We start from the raw sequence: 17279 nt of genomic DNA, 5'->3' as shown, positions 1-17279 counted from the left end.
CTCTTGCTGAATTCTTTTTTTTTCTTTTTTTAATTTGTGGATCATCAGTATCTAGAGTGGGTAGGTTAAAACACAGAGGTTCTAGTTATCTCTGTGAATACACAATTCCTCTGTGTTTGTTCCCAACACAAAATGCTTAGGACAGCTGCCCAAGTTTCTCTCCAAAGCTTTACCTGTTTCCAACACTCCTTCAACTCTTATTAGGGATTAGACTTGTTCAACTTGGCCCCAGAGGGCAGAACTAGGAGTGATGGGTGAAACTGCAGAAAGGCAGATTTAAACTCTATGTAAGGAAAAAATTTTCTTACAATTAGAGCTGTCCAAAAGTGGAATGGGCTGCCGAGGGAGGTAGTGATTTTCCCCCTCAAGAGAGTTCTTCAGCTGAAGTCTGGATGACCACTTTGGGGGGAGCTATAAAGATGATCTCAATTTGGGCTGGATTAGATGCCCTCTGAGGTCATTTCCAATTCTGAGGTTTTGATTAAGCATTAACTCTCCCCAAAGGAGACCAGTACATTTGTGGCTGTGATTTTCTTTTGTTTTCCTTTGAGCTAGGCCTGCTGAGTTTCCCAGACACGTTTTATGAGAAAGATGCCCTACTGAATTACCTATAGTGGCAGGTGGTTCACTGGATTTCTAGAATTTATCCCATATTTCACAATCATCTTGTTTGAAAAAGAAATGTGTCTTGGAATGTGTATTTCTATATATGTGTGTGTGTATGTTCGTCTATGTGTGTGTGTGTGTGTGTGTGTGTTTCCACTGAGGATTAGACACCATAATAATCTCTTGATTGTAATCAATTATTTTTCTACCTTATTTTTTTACATTTTCCTACAGAATCATTTTGCATATACAACTGCACATCTTTAGAGATAATCTGGTGATTATTACAAATTCAACCATTCTCCCTACAAACATTAGAAGATGAAAATTGCTTAAAGTCCACTGTTGTACAACCAATCTGTACCTCTGGACTCCTGTCCTGAGGTGAAAATGCAAACAGAGGAGATATTTAGAATCATTTTGACAGTTCATAAAATTAAGTAGGGATTAGGGATTCACTTTTTTAAATAATGCCAGAGGGTGCACACAATGTTAATCATATCATTCGGCAACAGGTACAATCCAAGTGGAGCAGACGAGTTGGGAAGAGAGAGAGAGAGAAAGAATGTCATGTTATTAAGCCTGCCACCTTAAGCTTGTGACAATCCATTTTTAAACTTTAAATTAACTGACAGTCTAATAGAGAACACATCTCTTGCTTTTTTATATCCCCTCCCCTTCTTTCTCTAGTATCTGTTATGACCACAATATACATTTTCCCCATTGCAACCCTCATGCATAGGACTAAGCAGTGAAAGAGGGAGTGAGAATATAAATATGCATGGATTACAAATAGTTTAATTTTAATTGGAAAACAGTGGCTGGCATTCAAATAATTTGTGCTTTTTTGAATATTGAATGGGCTCTCAAGGGCATGACTGTCAGCATTATGCTGTATAGAGCAAGACACCAAGGAGAGAATGACATTCTTCATTGCAGGGGTAACAGGGCATAATGAAAAGAACAGTGGACTGTGAATCAAGGACCCAGTTTCTTGTCCTAGTTCTGCCGCTAACTCAATGTGACATTTTGAGCAAGTCATTTAACAATCAAGTGGAAAGAGCACTGGACCATTGGTCAAGAAGACTTAGATTTAGGTCTCAGCTTCACATATTACTAACAGTGTGGAATTTACATTTAAAGCACTTATGCATATTATCTCATTTTATCCTCACAATCACATGGAGAAGCAGATATTATTAGTATGCCCATCTTACAGATAAGAAAACAGAGAGGCAAAGGTCGGATGATTTGCACAGGGTCATATAACTAGAAACTATCTGATATCAGATCTGAACTTAAATCTTCTTGACTCCAGATCCACTAATCTATCTACTATACATTTAGCTGTCATTATGCTAAAGTGATATTTTTCCCCTTCTTGGTGCCTCATTATCTTCATTTGTAAAATGAGGATAGACCAACTGTAAATTTTGGTCTATAATATACCAGGAAACTCTTAATCATGTAATCTAAGTTCTATATTTTATAAGTACAGCCCCTTCTTGACCATTTATGGTCTATGGTTTTAAGATTCCTTCAAAGATTGATATTTTGCATTCATAAAAATCCTATGATACAGAGTTGAAAGAATTCTGGAATTCTAGTCTCAGCTATTTACCCAACAAATGGAGAAATTGCAGCACTGCTTGATTAAGTGATTCATTTCTGGTCAAAATATACCAAGAGTTAGTCCTGAAACCAAGGCATTGAGACTACAAATCCACTCTTTGTTTCCACATACTTTTTAGACTTGGATAGAATTGGTGCAGTAGAAGAAAAAAATTTATGTGGGTGTTAAAAAACCAACTCCTAGATCTTGATTTCCTATTATTGAACTATGTTGCCTTGTACAGGTCATTTAAAAAATCTGGATCATACTTTTCTTTCTTATGAAAAAATTAGAGCAAGAGTCATGGCTTCTTCCAGTCCTCACATTCTATTCTCTGTTATTCTTTGTTGGAAATTTCTTTTAGGAAACTAGCACCTGAAAAGGAATCTTCTCTACAATATTGGCAACAATTAGTGATTCAGTCTTTGCCTGAAGGTCTCCAATGGAGGATGCTCACACTCTCCCTAAGGAGCCTGTTTCTCCACTCCCTGTCAATTTAAGCCCAGATTTGCCTTTGTCATTTTTATCTATTTAAGTCCTATCTACCTTGAAGAAAATCAATTCTAATTCCTCTCCCTCATGAAAATCCTTTACAAATTTGAAGATGCTTTCCATTCTCCATTCCCAAGTCTTCTTTTCTTATCCCAGACTTCTCCTGATAATCTTCACATGGATATGATCTTGAGATCCCTCACTAATCCTCATGACTGTTCTCTGGATACTCTTTAGCTTGTCTTTCTTGAATTGTGGAACTCAAGCTAAACACAACCTTTTAATCATTGGTCTGACCAGCACAGTGAGACAATGAACTTTTTTATTCCTGAAAGCTATATCTCTCAGTATACCTCAAAATCACATTAGCTTGCTTGTTTTCCAAATCACACTCTTGTTACCTGATGTTCAGTTTTCAATCCACAAAAAGATCCCTAGATCTTTTATGAATGAACTTCTTCAAGACATACCACTATTATTTTGTGCTTAAGACTGCAATACTATGAATCTGAATATTAGATTTTGCATTCACCTCTATCAAATTCCATTTTTGTAGATAGTCTAGTGTCTTAACTTGGCAAGAGTTTTTAAAATTCTGATTCAATCTTCTATTGTTTCAGTTATTGTCCTCTTTCCACCTGCTTCTTATCATCTGTGACTACATTTAAGTTAATAAAAGATTTAAACAGCACAGGATCAAGAAAAGATCCTGAGGAAACCCCACTGGAGCTTCAATTAACTCATGTCTCTCTAACTTTTCCATGAGAATGGCAAAAGAGACTTTGTGAAATATTTTATTTTATTTTATTTTTTTTTAAAGTTTTTTTATTTAATAATTACATTATATTGACACTCATTTCTGTTCCGATTTTTTTCCCCTCCCTCCCTCCACCCCCTCCCCTAGATGGCAAGCAGTCCTTTATATGTTGGATATGTTGCAGTATATCCTAGATACAATATATGTTTGCAGAACCGAACAGTTCTCTTGTTGCGTAGGGAGAATTGGATTCAGAAGGTATAAATAATCCGGGAAGAAAAACAAAAATGCAGATAGTTCACATTCGTTTCCCAGTGTTCTTTCTTTGGGTGTAGCTGCTTTTGTCCGTCATTTATCAATTGAAACTCAGGTCTCTTTGTCAAAGAAATCCACTTCCATCAAAATATGTCCTCATACAATATCGTTGTCGAAGTGTATAATGATCTCCTGGTTCTGCTCATTTCACTTAGCATCAGTTCATGAAGGTCTCTCCAAGCCTCTCTGTATTCATCCTGCTGGTCATTTCTTACAGAACAATAATATTCCATAACATTCATATACCACAATTTACCCAGCCATTCTCCAATTGATGGGCATCCATTCATTTTCCAGTTTCTAGCCACTACAAACAGGGCTGCTACAAACATTTTGGCACATACAGGTCCCTTTCCCTTCTTTAGTATTTCTTTGGGATATAAGCCCACTAGAAACACTGCTGGATCAAAGGATATGCACATTTTGATAATTTTTTGGGCATAATTCCAGATTGCTCTCCAGAATGGTTGGATTCGTTCACAACTCCACCAACAATGCATTAGTGTCCCAGTTTTCCCGCATCCCCTCCAACATTCATCATTATTTTTTCCTGTCATCTTAGCCAATCTGACAGGTGTGTAGTGGTATCTCAGAGTTGTCTTAATTTGCATTTCTCTGATCAATAATGATTTGGAACACTCTTTCATATGAGTGGTAATAGTTTCAATCTCATCCTCTGAAAATTGTCTGTTCATATCCTTTGACCATTTATCAATTGGAGAATGGCTTGATTTCTTATAAATTTGAGTCAGTTCTCTATATATTTTGGAAATGAGGCCTTTATCAGAACCTTTAACTGTGAAAATGTTTTCCCAGTTTGTTGCTTCCCTTCTAATCTTGTTTGCATTAGTTTTATTTGTACAAAGGCTTTTTAATTTGATGTAATCGAAATTTTCTATTCTGTGATCAGTAATGGTCTCTAGTTCATCTTTGGTCACAAATTTCTTTCTCCTCCACAAGTCTGAGAGATAAACTATTCTATGTTCCTCTAATTTATTTATAGTCTCGTTCTTTATGCCTAGGTCATAGACCCATTTTGATCTTATCTTGGTATATGGTGTTAAGTGTGGGTCCATGCCTAATTTCTGCCATACTAATTTCCAATTATCCCAGCAGTTTTTATCAAATATTGAATTCTTTTCCCAGAAGTTAGGGGCTTTGGGTTTGTCAAACACTAGATTGCTATAATTGACTATTCTGTCTTGTGAGCCTAGCCTTTTCCACTGATCCACTAATCTATTTCTTAGCCAATACCAAATGGTTTTGGTGACTGCTGCTTTATAATATAATTTTAGATCAGGTACAGCTAGGCCACCTTCATTTGATTTTTTTTTCATTAGTTCCCTTGAGATTCTCGACTTTTTATTGTTCCATATGAATTTTGTTGTTATTTTTTCTAGATCAATAAAATATTTTCTTGGAAGTCTGATTGGTATAGCACTAAATAAATAGATTAGTTTAGGGAGTATTGTCATCTTTATTATGTTCGCTCGGCCAATCCAAGAGCACTTAATATTTTTCCAATTATTTAAGTCTGACTTTATTTGTGTGGAGACTTTTTTATAATTTTGCTCATATAATTCCTGACTTTCCTTTGGTAGATAGATTCCCAAATATTTTATGGTATCAACAGTTATTCTGAATGGAATTTCTCTTTGTATCTCTTGCTGTTGGGTTTTGTTGGTGATGTATAAAAATGCTGAGGATTTATGGGGATTTATTTTGTAGCCAGCTACTTTGCTAAAATTATGAATTATTTCCAATAGTTTTTTGGTAGAATCTCTGGGGTTCTCTAGGTATACCATCATATCATCTGCAAAGAGTGATAGTTTGGTTTCCTCATTGCCTACTCTAATTCCTTTTATATCTTTCTCGACTCTTGTTGCCGAGGCTAGTGTTTCTAATACGATATTAAATAATAATGGTGATAGTGGGCAACCTTGCTTCACTCCAGATCTTACTGGGAAAGGTTCCAGTTTTTCCCCATTGCATATGATGCTTACTGATGGTTTTAAATATATGCTCCTGACTATTTTAAGGAAAAGTCCATTTATTCCTATGCTCTCAAGTGTTTTTATTAGGAATGGATGTTGGATTTTATCAAATGCTTTTTCTGCATCTATTGAGATGATCATGTGGTTTTTGTTTGTTTGGTTATTGATATAGTCAATTATGCTAATAGTTTTCCTAATATTGAACCAGCCCTGCATTCCTGGTATAAATCCTACTTGGTCATAGTGTATTATCCTGGTGACAATTTTCTGTAATCTTTTTGCTAATATTTTATTTAAGATTTTAGCATCAATATTCATTAGGGAGATTGGTCTATAATTTTCTTTCTCTGTTTTCAGCCTACCTGGTTTAGGTATCAGTACCATATCTGTGTCATAAAAGGAGTTTGGTAGGACTCCTTCAATCCCTATTTTTTCAAATAGTTTATATAACATTGGAGTTAATTGTTCTTTAAATGTTTGGTAGAATTCACATGTAAATCCATCTGGTCCTGGGGATTTTTTCTTAGGGAGTTGATTGATAGTTTGTTCTATTTCTTTTTCTGAGATGGGACTGTTTAGGATATTTACTTCTTCCTCTGTTAGTTTGGGCAAGCTGTATTTTTGGAGGTATTTTTCTATTTCATTTAAGTTGTCGAATTTATTGGCATAAAGTTGGGCAAAGTAACTCCTAATTATTGCTCTAATTTCCTCTTCGTTAGTGGTGAGTTCTCCCTTTTCATTTTTAAGACTAACAATTTGATTTTCCTCTTTCCTTTTTTTAATCAGATTTACTAAGGGTTTGTCTATTTTGTTGGTTTTTTCATAGAACCAACTCTTAGTTTTATTAATCAATTCAATAGTTTTTTTACTTTCAATTTTATTGATCTCACCTTTTACTTTTAGAATTTCAAGTTTAGTGTTTGACTGGGGGTTTTTAATTTGTTCCTTTTCTAGCATTTTTAATTGCAAACCCAATTCATTGACCTTCTCTTTCTCTATTTTATACAAATAGGCCTCTAGAGATATGAAATTTCCCCTTATTACCGCTTTGGCTGCATCCCATACATTTTGGTATGATGTCTCATTATTATCGTTTTCTTGGGTGAAGTTATTAATTATGTCTATGATTTGCTGTTTTACCCAATCATTCTTTAGTATGAGATTATTTAGTTTCCAATTATTTTTTGGTCTACTTCCCCCTGCTTTTTTGTTGAATGTAATTTTCATTGCATCGTGGTCTGAAAAGGATGCATTTACTATTTCTGCCTTACTACATTTGAGTTTGAGGTTTTTATGTCCTAATATATGGTCAATTTTTGTATAGGTTCCATGAACTGCTGAAAAGAAAGTGTATTCCTTTCTGTCTCCATTACATTTTCTCCAGAGATCTATCATATCTAGCTTTTCTAGTATTCTGTTTACCTCTTTAACTTCTTTCTTATTTATTTTCTGGTTTGATTTATCTAATTCTGAGAGTGCAAGGTTAAGATCTCCCACTATTATAGTTTTACTGTCTATTTCTTCTTGCAGCTCTCTTAGTTTCTCTTTTAAGAATTTAGATGCTACCCCACTTGGTGCATATATGTTTAATATAGATAGTGCTTCATTATCCATGCTACCCTTTAGCAAGATATAGTGTCCTTCCTTATCTCTTTTAATTAGGTCAATTTTTGCTTTAGCTTGATCTGAGATCAGGATGGCTACCCCTGCTTTTTTGACTTCACCTGAAGCATAGTAGATTTTGCTCCAACCTTTTACCTTTAACCTGCATGTATCTCCCCGCTTCAGGTGTGTTTCCTGTAAACAACATATTGTAGGATTCTGGCTTTTAATCCATTCTGCTAACTGCTTCCTCTTTATGGGGGAGTTTACCCCGTTCACATTTATGGTTAGAATGACCAATTCTGTATTACTTGCCATCTTGTTAACCCCGGTTTATGCTTTCCTCCCTTCTTTCCCCTTTCCCCCCTTCCAAGTATTAAGCTTGTGAGCACCCCTTGCTTCTCACAGCCCTCCCTTTTTAGTGTCCCTCCCCCCGCCTTAGAGTTCCTCCCCCTAACTTACCCCTTTCCCTCCCAGTTCCCGTATTCCCTTCCGCTTAGCTTATTCCTTCCCTTTCCACTTTTCCCTTCTCACTTTTCAATGAGATGGGAGAAGTTTCACCATAGATTGAATATGTCTTAAGATTTTTCACTTAAAGCCAATTCTGAAGGCAGTAAGATACCCACTATATTCATCCCCCTCCATTCTTTCTCTCAGATATAATAGGTTTCCTATGCCTCTTCATGAGATGTACTACCCCCACTTTACCCTTTTTCTGGTACAATGTCCTTTCCACATCAATTTCTAGAACAAGGTATACATGTATTCTTTATGCATCTATATAGTCAAAATATAGTTCCCAAGATTAATCTTTACCTTTTTAGATTTCTCTTGAGTTCTATATTTGTAGATCAAACTTTTTGTTAAGTTCTGGTTTTTTCATCAGAAATAGATGAAATTCGCTTACTTCGTTGAATGTCCATCTTCTTCCCTGGAAAAAGATGCTCATTCTCGCTGGGTAAGTTATTTTTGGTTGCATACCAAGTTCCTTAGCCTTTCGGAATATCATATTCCAGGCCCTTCGATCTTTTAATGTGGATGCTGCCAGATCCTGGGTGATCCTTATTGTGGCTCCTTGATACTTGAATTGGGTTTTTCTAGCCGCTTGCAATATTTTTTCTTTCATCTGAGGGTTCTGGCATTTGGCCACTATATTCCTTGGTGTTTTGATTTTAGGATCCCTTTCAGTGGGTGATCGATGAATCCTTTCAATGTTTATTTTTTCCTCTGTTCCTATGACTTCTGGGCAGTTCTCTTTGATAATTTCCTGGAAGACAGTGTCCAGGCTCTTTTTTTCATCATGTTTTTCTGGGAGTCCAATGATTCTCAGATTGTCTCTCCTGGATCTGTTTTCCAGGTCTGTTGTCTTCCCCAGAAGGTATTTCACATTTTTCTCCATTGTTTGATTTTTTTGGATTTGCTTGACTGATTCTTCTTGTCTCCTCGAGTCATTCAATTCCACTTGTTCAAGTCTGATTTTCAGTGAAGTGTTCTCTTCACTCACTTTTTTAAAATCTTTCTCTAATTGTCCAATTGAGTTCTTTTGTTCTGTGGAATTTTTTTCCATTTCGCCAATTTTGTTTTCCAGTTCACTAATCCTATTTTTCAACGATTTTACTTCTTTATCCACTCTCTCTTTAACTGACTTCTCCAGGCTCTTTTGCCAAGCCTCCCTCTCCTTTTCCCAAGCTTCCTTCTCCTTTTGCCAAGCCTCACTCTGCTTTCCCCATTTTTCTTCTAGCTCCCTTGTGAGAGCCTTTTTAATCACTTCTATGAGGTTCATCTGTGCTGAGGAACAGACAATCTCCTCCTTTGGGGCTTCACCTGGGGACTGCCTGTTTTTAGTCTCCTCAGGATTTAGAGTCTGCTCTCTATCTGTGTAGAAGCTGTCTAGGGTTAAAGTCCTCTTCAGCTTCTTGCTCATTCTGTCTATTAATCAGAGACAAACTACCAAAGAAAAACAGAAAAAACTGGAGTCTTTCTTTGGGGGGGGGGCTGGGTGTGTTATCGAGCTTCCTCTACAGACTGCAGGTGGCAGCAGTGAGGCACTAGCAGGACTGTGCTGCGCCTGCGCTCTAAGATCCCAAAGCGTGCTGAGTCACTGTGGGGGTTGGGGGGGCGGCCAGGTCCTGAGAGACTCCAGCTGTTTGCGGTTGTGTTCTTCAGCCCCGGTGTTTTTAGCTTCTCTGCTGGGCTGTTGACTTGCTGCAGGTTCCAAACCTGTAGCGAAGCTCTCCCCGCAGAGACAGCTGCGATCACTCCCCACCCCCTCTCCAGTCTGCTCCCGTGCTCTCACTGCTGCTGCCCGCCGCCTGCGCCCGATCTAAAACCGCCCCAGCCCTCCAGTAAAGACAGACCTTTCTTGGCGGATCTCAAGGATGGCTTCTCTTGGTAACTATTTGTGGGTTTTTTTCAGTCAAGCATTGATTCAGAGGCTTGTAATGAAGTGGATAGTGAGAGAAAGCGCGGAGCTTATGCAACTGTGAGCCTCCTCTCCGCCATCTTAACCGGAAGTCCTGTGAAATATTTTAATGAAATTGGGGTAAACTATTCCTACAGCAGTCTTACTAATGTATTACAGAACTTAACAAGGGATTAAAGTCAAGCTTTTTGATTTATAGTTTACATATTCCATCATCTTTGTTGTTGTTGCCCATTTTTTTAAAGTAGTGTCTAACTTATTAGTTAGAACCCATTTGGAATTTTCTTGGCAAAGATAGTGAATTTGTTTGCCATTTCCTTTCTCAGCTCATTTTCAGATTAAAAAAAAAAAAGAGTTAAGTGACTTATCCAGGGTTTGAACTGAGGGAAATGAGTTTTCCTGGCTCCAGATCTGACATTCTGTCCACTGTATCACTTAGCTGCTCTCACACTTTGGCTGGTTACAACTCTGAGCTCCATGTCTTGAGAAGGTAAGAAAGAAGGAATAATATAATTTAAGTGTCTAAATGTTGGCTCATATTTAGGGTCATCTTCCAAAGATCTGTATTGCTAGTTCAGGAACTGCATCTACCAAAGAATAAATATGCTTGTTAATTTGACTTGAATTGATTTGTTTAGGGTTATTCAGCCAAAGGAAGGACTTAAAACCAAGTATTGGGGTGGGAAAGGACAAACTCGTGTCGGGCACTGGAGCTGTATGGAGCCGAGTGCGAAGCCAAATACAGAGTTTTCCCGAGCGGCTGGCGACTTGTGGGGTCGAGGCCGCTGCATATGGAAAATGTGTCCAGGCCGCCACGGCTCCCGGCGGGGAACTGAGGCGGAACCTCTGTGCCAAAGAATTTGAGGCCCTGCGGAATTGCTTCGTGGCAGTTGCCAAGAAGACCTTAAACTGAGGCATTAGGATGGGCTTTGAATCACTGGATTTACCTTCCATTTGGTGCTGCCCATCAGCAGGAAATCAGATTTTAACTGTTGCACCAACGCATCGAATGTCTTAAGCTCTGAGAAGTGAAACAGAAGGATGTGCTTGTGCACATTTACATACATGTATATATGTGTACGGACATATGCACACACCTAACTTTGCAAAGTTACTTTGCAAACTTTATGTATATAAATAAAGACTTTGGTTAGTGTGGAATGTAATTTAATTAAAAATAAAGTTTATATTTAAATTTAGCCATATAAGTATATATTGATTTTTCTTGGACTGAGTGCCATGTCCATAGAAAATTTTTAACAACCTTCAAGAAATAAGAGCTCTGGTACCACTCCTATATAAAGACAAAACAAGAGAAAAGTATTAGCTTTAACCCTATAAAATAAGCTCAAGTTATATATTTTAAATTTTTTTCATTATGTATTTGGGTTTCAAACATGAACATTTCAACATAGCATGGCATGTTTAGAATCTCTGCAAAGAGGATTTTAGATTGGCTCTTTTATAATAGGAGTTTTGGCTACAAGCTGAATTTCAGCTTGAGCTGAATTTGAATAGAATTGAATGAGTTTCTTTAATTGAGTAGGGTTGGAATTCTTTTGGCTCTGGACTGAACCAACCCCACCTACATAATAGAAGGAAGCTGTTTATCTTGTTTCCCTCTAGCAGGGTCCCTCAAGGAGTTTGAGTTTTGGGGTCCCTTCTTCAAGATGGTGATTCTTTTGATTTCAGTTTGGCTTAGGGAATTTATTATTCAATCAGTTAAATCAGAAGCCCCAAAGAGGTTTCCATTTGCCCCTTTTTTAAATAAAAAGAGGAATTAATTAAAAAGAAGAGTCCTGCATAGTTGGACCCACAAACGTGTCCCCAAGGAAGGGAGGGAGATGGTGAAAGTCTTAAAATTGATAGCTAGTTTAGGGAGATCATCTGAAGGACAAGGTTTAGCTATGGGTACACCCTGCTCTTCCCTTGTCCACCATAGCAGTCATATGGCAAACAGAGCTGTTTATAGAAATCAGCACTCTCAGGATGGAAGGAAGCATTATATCTCTTCTCAGGTGTCAAAACTCTCCCATAAAGAACTTTGGGTGTGTTCTTGAAGAAATTTACAAGATGATTCCCTTTAGTCTTTATAAAATTTTATAAGACATGTAGGATCACGACAGAAGGGTTCTGCTCATTCAAACCTGGAAAATCTAAGGCCTGCTAATTATTCAAAGCCATCTAAGACAATGTACAAAGGACTGTTGGAATGAATCCTTTATTTTTCAGGTTCTTAAATTGTTGTGTTTTTTTTTTATTAACTATGTATAACTGGTTTTGTAATCTCATATAATTTACACATTTGAAAACATTTCATCAGATTGCCAAAGGGGTCCATGACACACATAAAAAGGTTAAAAATCCCTTATCAGGCTATTTCCCTTGAATCTGTGCAGTTTGTAAATTGTAGGCTCCTGAAGGGCCTAAAATTTTTATCACACCCAATTAGAAGGAAGGGAGGAAAAGGAGGAAGAGAATGCTTCCTAATTGATAAAGAGCTGCTAGATCTGAAGTTGAGAGGAAGACCAAAGGAAAGAGTACTTTTGTTCAAGTAGAGGTGGTGGGTGAAAAAAAAAAGTGGGTCTTGGGGAGGCTACAAGAGTCACGATGTGTATCATGAATCTTTAGAAGTCAGTACCTGTACAGTTTTTATAATTTCTGTGCCTATTGTGAATAATTAATTGATAATCACCAATATTTTAATACTCTAAGCTAAATAAAGTTATGAAACCAAATGGAAAAAAAAAAAAAAAAAACCAAGTATTGATAACATGAAAACTGGCTCTTTATCCACTATTAACCATTATACCATTTTGCCTCTCATATTCATATAATATAGATTTTATTCATTTTTTCATCCATTTCCCAATCAGTGATATGATAGGCTATAATTCACACAAAGGAGAAAGCAATCCATGAAAAGTAGCTGGGGATTGATGTCCCTGTGCTATAGATCAGATGGGATTTCAAGTCACTTGAGAATTTAGGAATATTGCTGACCAATAAACCCTAATACCTAGACAGCTAGGTCACACAGGTTTCTTTGTTTAAAACATCATAAAAGAATCTGCACTGGTGACATATCTCCTGGCAATGCCACAGAAATATATAAACATAGAGTGAGATGCATGAGCATGTAGGCCACTTTAGCAGTATAATTCTCAGTAGTGGAATTATTAAGTCAAAAATTGGAATTAGTTTATCCCTTGTGCAATTAACTGGTTGAATCTAGAGATCCACCAACAATGTAGCAGTGTGCTTGTTTTCCCACAAATCTAACATATTGATTTATTCTTCTTTTTTATCTTTACCAGTTTACTAAATCTGACTTAGAGATTATTTAATCGAACTTGCTCAAGTTACAGAAAACATTCTCCTGATTAGTTTTCTAAAATGTAATGAGCTACCTCAAAAATTAGTGGGTTTCCTCACTATAGAGCTCACTAAAAGATTGGATAATTCTCATTAGGTATGATTTTAGAAGTGATTCTCTGTGGATACTTTTAAAATTGCATGGCTTCTTGAGATCCATTCCAATTTATGAATTGTGATTCTGTTCTCTATTCTATCCAGCTCTGATGTTTTAAATCTATAATTCTAAAATTTCTATAATTATTCTAATAATTCTAAAATTAATTCTAAAGCCTCTTCTGAATATATGAATCTTACTTTCTGCCCAACGTGAACATTTTATTTTTCCATTTCAATTGTAACATAATATCAAAATTCTAAATATAAAAGACAACTTTCTATTCTTTAGAAACAAGCCCCTGAATAATCCCTGCTATTAGATTTGCATTTGGTTGGGAGGGGACTAACCTTCATTAATAATCAATGACACTTAGTAAGTATTCTTATCAAGTAAATTATTTGCAAGATTGACTTGAATGGCAAATGTGCCCTCACCAATTATGATTTTATCACTAAAGGTCAGAACTGCTCATCAAAAGATACCTTGTAGTTTCCATGCTGATAACTGTGTGTATTTGCCTATCTAGAACATGTATTCAGGGACTTGTTACAGTCTTTTCCTTTTTTGTCTGATTGTTTGAGAAACCTTTGCACTTCATGAACCTTTAATATCTATTTTCTAAAGTTGAAAGAATATGTGTGCATTTCTTCTATGTCTTATTCATAAAATGTATAGCTTTCAAAATAGAAGGGATTCTTTAAAACCTAGTCTAAATCCTTCATTTTACAAATATATATATATATATATATATGTTTCTTTTTAGGTAGTCATTGAATACAGCACTGGACCTGAATTTAGAAAGACTGGAGTTCAAATACTGAACTATGCACTTAACTTTTGTCTTGTTCAATTTCCTCATCTTCAGAATGAGTAGTTTTTGGAATTGAGAGGATAAAATGAGTCAATATTTCTAATGGGCTTTGCAAGCCTCGAATTCTCTTCTAGCTAATTATTATTAGAACTCATGTTGAATGTAACATAACCTTAGGCTTATTGCTATGTTACAGGTTCAAAAAGGAGATAAATAGCTTCTCTTTTCCTTCCTAGAAATAAAAATCTGGTCAAGAGGGGGAAAGTGATTTGTCCAAGGTCAAAATAGTTGTTATAAAGTCGAAGGAAGGATAGAGTCTAGTTTAGAATTCTTTCTAGTCCACTATCACATTTCTGTGCAACAAGTTTTTTAATTAATTAATTAATTAATTTTTAAATTTTTACTTAGTTAATATTTTCCTAGTTACATTTAAAATAATTTTTAAATTTGTTTTTAAATTTTTTAAGTTCCAGATTCTTTTTTTTTACTCCCACCCTCAATTTAGAAACCACATGTAAAGGTTTGTAAAACATTTCCACAAAAGTCATGTTGTGACACAAAACATAGATCTCCTACCTTAATAGGGAAAAAACTTTCAAGGAAAATAAAGTGTGAGAGAGAGAGAGAGAGAGACAAAGACAAAGAGACTGAGAGAGTTGGACACAGAGACAGAAAGAGAGAGAGATGAAAGACAGAGACACAGAGACAGACAGAGATGGAAACAAAGATGGAGAGGGAGAGAGACAGAGACAGAGACAGAGTAAGAAAGACAGAGACACAGAGAGATGGAGACAGAAATACAGACAGACAGCTATAACCCGACTGATGTATATCCCCTCAATTTCCAATTTTTTATTCTGAGGAAAGAGCTGCTATAAATATTTTTTGTACATATAGATCATTTGATTTTTTAAAAAAATCTATTTTAGTATTCATGCCTAGTAAAGGTGTTGTTAAATCAAAATATACACATGAATTTATAGCATTTGGGGCATGATCATATATTTTAATTATTTATCAATTGAGGTATAGCTCTTATTTTTTATAAATTTGTCTCAGTTCCCTCTGCTTGAGAAATGAAGCCTTATCAGAGAAACTTGTTTGAAAATTCTTTTTATAAATGCTATTAATTATATTTTCCTCCATTTATTCTCTTTCTCCTTTCACCCTATCCCTCCACTTCCCGTGTTCCATTCTTCTCCTATTTTCCTGCAGGGTAAGATAGATTTCTATAACCATATTGAGTGTATATGTTATTTCTTCTTTTAGCCAATTCCATTCAAATTAAGGTTCATTCACTCCCTCTGACCTCCCCTTCTTCCCCTCCCTTGTAAAACCTTTTTCTTTCTTCTTTTTTATGACATAATTTATACTATTTGACTTCTCCCTTTCCCTCTCTCCCATTACATTCCTTTTCAGCCCTTATTTTCATCATTTCTTTTTAGATATTATCCCTTCTTATTCAACTCAGAGGTGTTCCCTCTCTATATATATATACTCCTTTTAACAGCCATTATAATGTGAAAGTTCTAATGAGTTACATATATCATCCTTTCATATAGGAATGTGAACAGATAAATTTTTAAGTCCCTTGTGATATCATTTTCCTGACTATTTTCCTATGTTTCTCTTGAGTTCTGTATTTGAAAATCAAATTTCCCTTTCAATTCTGGTCTTTTCATCATGAATGCTTGAAAATCCTCTATTTCATTTATTCCAGGTCAGTTGTTTTTCCAATGAGATATTTCATGTTTTCTTTTTTTTTTTTTTTAGATTTTCTTTATTGTAACTTGATTTCTTATGAAGTCATTAACTTCCATTTACTCAATTTTAATTTTTAAGGAATTATGTTTCTCAGTGAGCTTTTTGACCCATTTTGCTTTCTTCTCATTAGCTTTTTGCATTTCCTTTTGCACCACTCTCAATTCTTTTCCCATTTTTTCCTCTATTTCTCTTACTTGATTTTCAAAATTCCTTTTGAGCACTTCCATAACTGGAGACCAATTCTTTTTTTTTTTTGGAGGCTTTGGATGTAAGAGCATTGACTCTTTATTTTCTTCTGAATCTTTCTGAATGAATGAAAGTAGAACTGTCACCATAGTAATTTTCTATAGTCAGAAACTTTTTCTTCTTCTCTGTTCATTTTCCTAGTCTATTACCCAGTTTTTAACTCTTTGTTAAAGTAGGGCTCTATTTCCAGGGTGAATAGTGCACTGTTTCAAGCTGTTTTCAGAAATCCTGCTAGATACTTGACCTGAGCCTTCTTTTCTACTCTGGAACTGTTAAGTATGACCCTGCCTCAATGAAGATGTAAGATCTAGTGTCCTAAAGCAACAAAGTCCTGTTTAGCTGGTGTTGAGGCCTGGGTCAGGGCCTAATGATGGTCAGAAAAAATGATACAAGGACATTCTCAAGATCTTTCTTAAGATCTTTAGAATAGAATACAACATGGGAGACTGTGGTACAGGACCACCCAGCATGATGTGCTCTCATTAGAGAGAGCTCAATAAGCAAAGTAGAATTGAGGTAGCTCAGAAAAGACATGAGATGTACAAAGTTATTGAATCTAGCCCAAATATATATATGGACTATTTGTGCTTGACCCATGGCAGACCATTCCAAGGTTGTTTTGATCTAATCCAGTCATAGTCAGACATAATGTAACTTTAATATACTAATATCATTTTGGTCCTCTGAGAATGAAGGAAAAAAAAACAGTATATATAGTATATAGAATATGTTTACACATATATACATATTGAATGCCAGTTAATATTACTTAAATATAATATTTATATAGTGCTTTCAGAGTTCCAAAGCATTTTATACACATTAATGTCTTTCTTTGCATTTTACATAACTCCTCTGAGTGTCGGATAGTGATTTATCCCCACTTTATAGACAAAGAAACTAAGGCTTAAATAGTATGGCAAATTCTATATGACAAGACTCATATCTAGTGAAGAAAGTAACTGATCTGATATTTTGGCTCCATTTTCAGTATTCTTACTGGGGATATTTAGCCAAAAGAAGAAATAGGGATAATAGTCCTCAAATGAGGGGGAATAAGAATTGGATCTAGAAGGTTTGTTTGATTGTTATTGTTTTTATTGTTATTATTTTGCTATTGTTATAGTTGTTTTTAATAGAATTATTCTTTGGGATTAAAAAGAGCACAACTAGGGTCTGATAA

At 35.7% G+C, this 17279-nt stretch overlaps 1 protein-coding gene across 1 annotated transcript; it reads left to right on the top strand.

Moving 5' to 3' along the window:
* Window positions 1-1480: 1480 nt before the first annotated feature.
* On the top strand, window positions 1481-10999 carry LOC127546718 (NADH dehydrogenase [ubiquinone] 1 alpha subcomplex assembly factor 8-like). Its single transcript, XM_051973692.1, has 2 exons — window positions 1481-1547; window positions 10439-10999. The coding sequence occupies exons 1-2, from the start codon at window positions 1481-1483 to the stop codon at window positions 10711-10713; spliced, it is 342 nt and encodes a 113-aa protein (XP_051829652.1). The 3' UTR covers window positions 10714-10999.
* Window positions 11000-17279: the final 6280 nt, after the last annotated feature.

This window comes from Antechinus flavipes, chromosome 2, assembly GCF_016432865.1.
Source record: "Antechinus flavipes isolate AdamAnt ecotype Samford, QLD, Australia chromosome 2, AdamAnt_v2, whole genome shotgun sequence".
NCBI classification, from domain to species: Eukaryota; Metazoa; Chordata; class Mammalia; order Dasyuromorphia; family Dasyuridae; genus Antechinus; species Antechinus flavipes.
The sequence above is the reverse complement of the archived record's forward strand: the minus strand, read 5'-3'. Positions and strand labels throughout refer to the sequence as shown.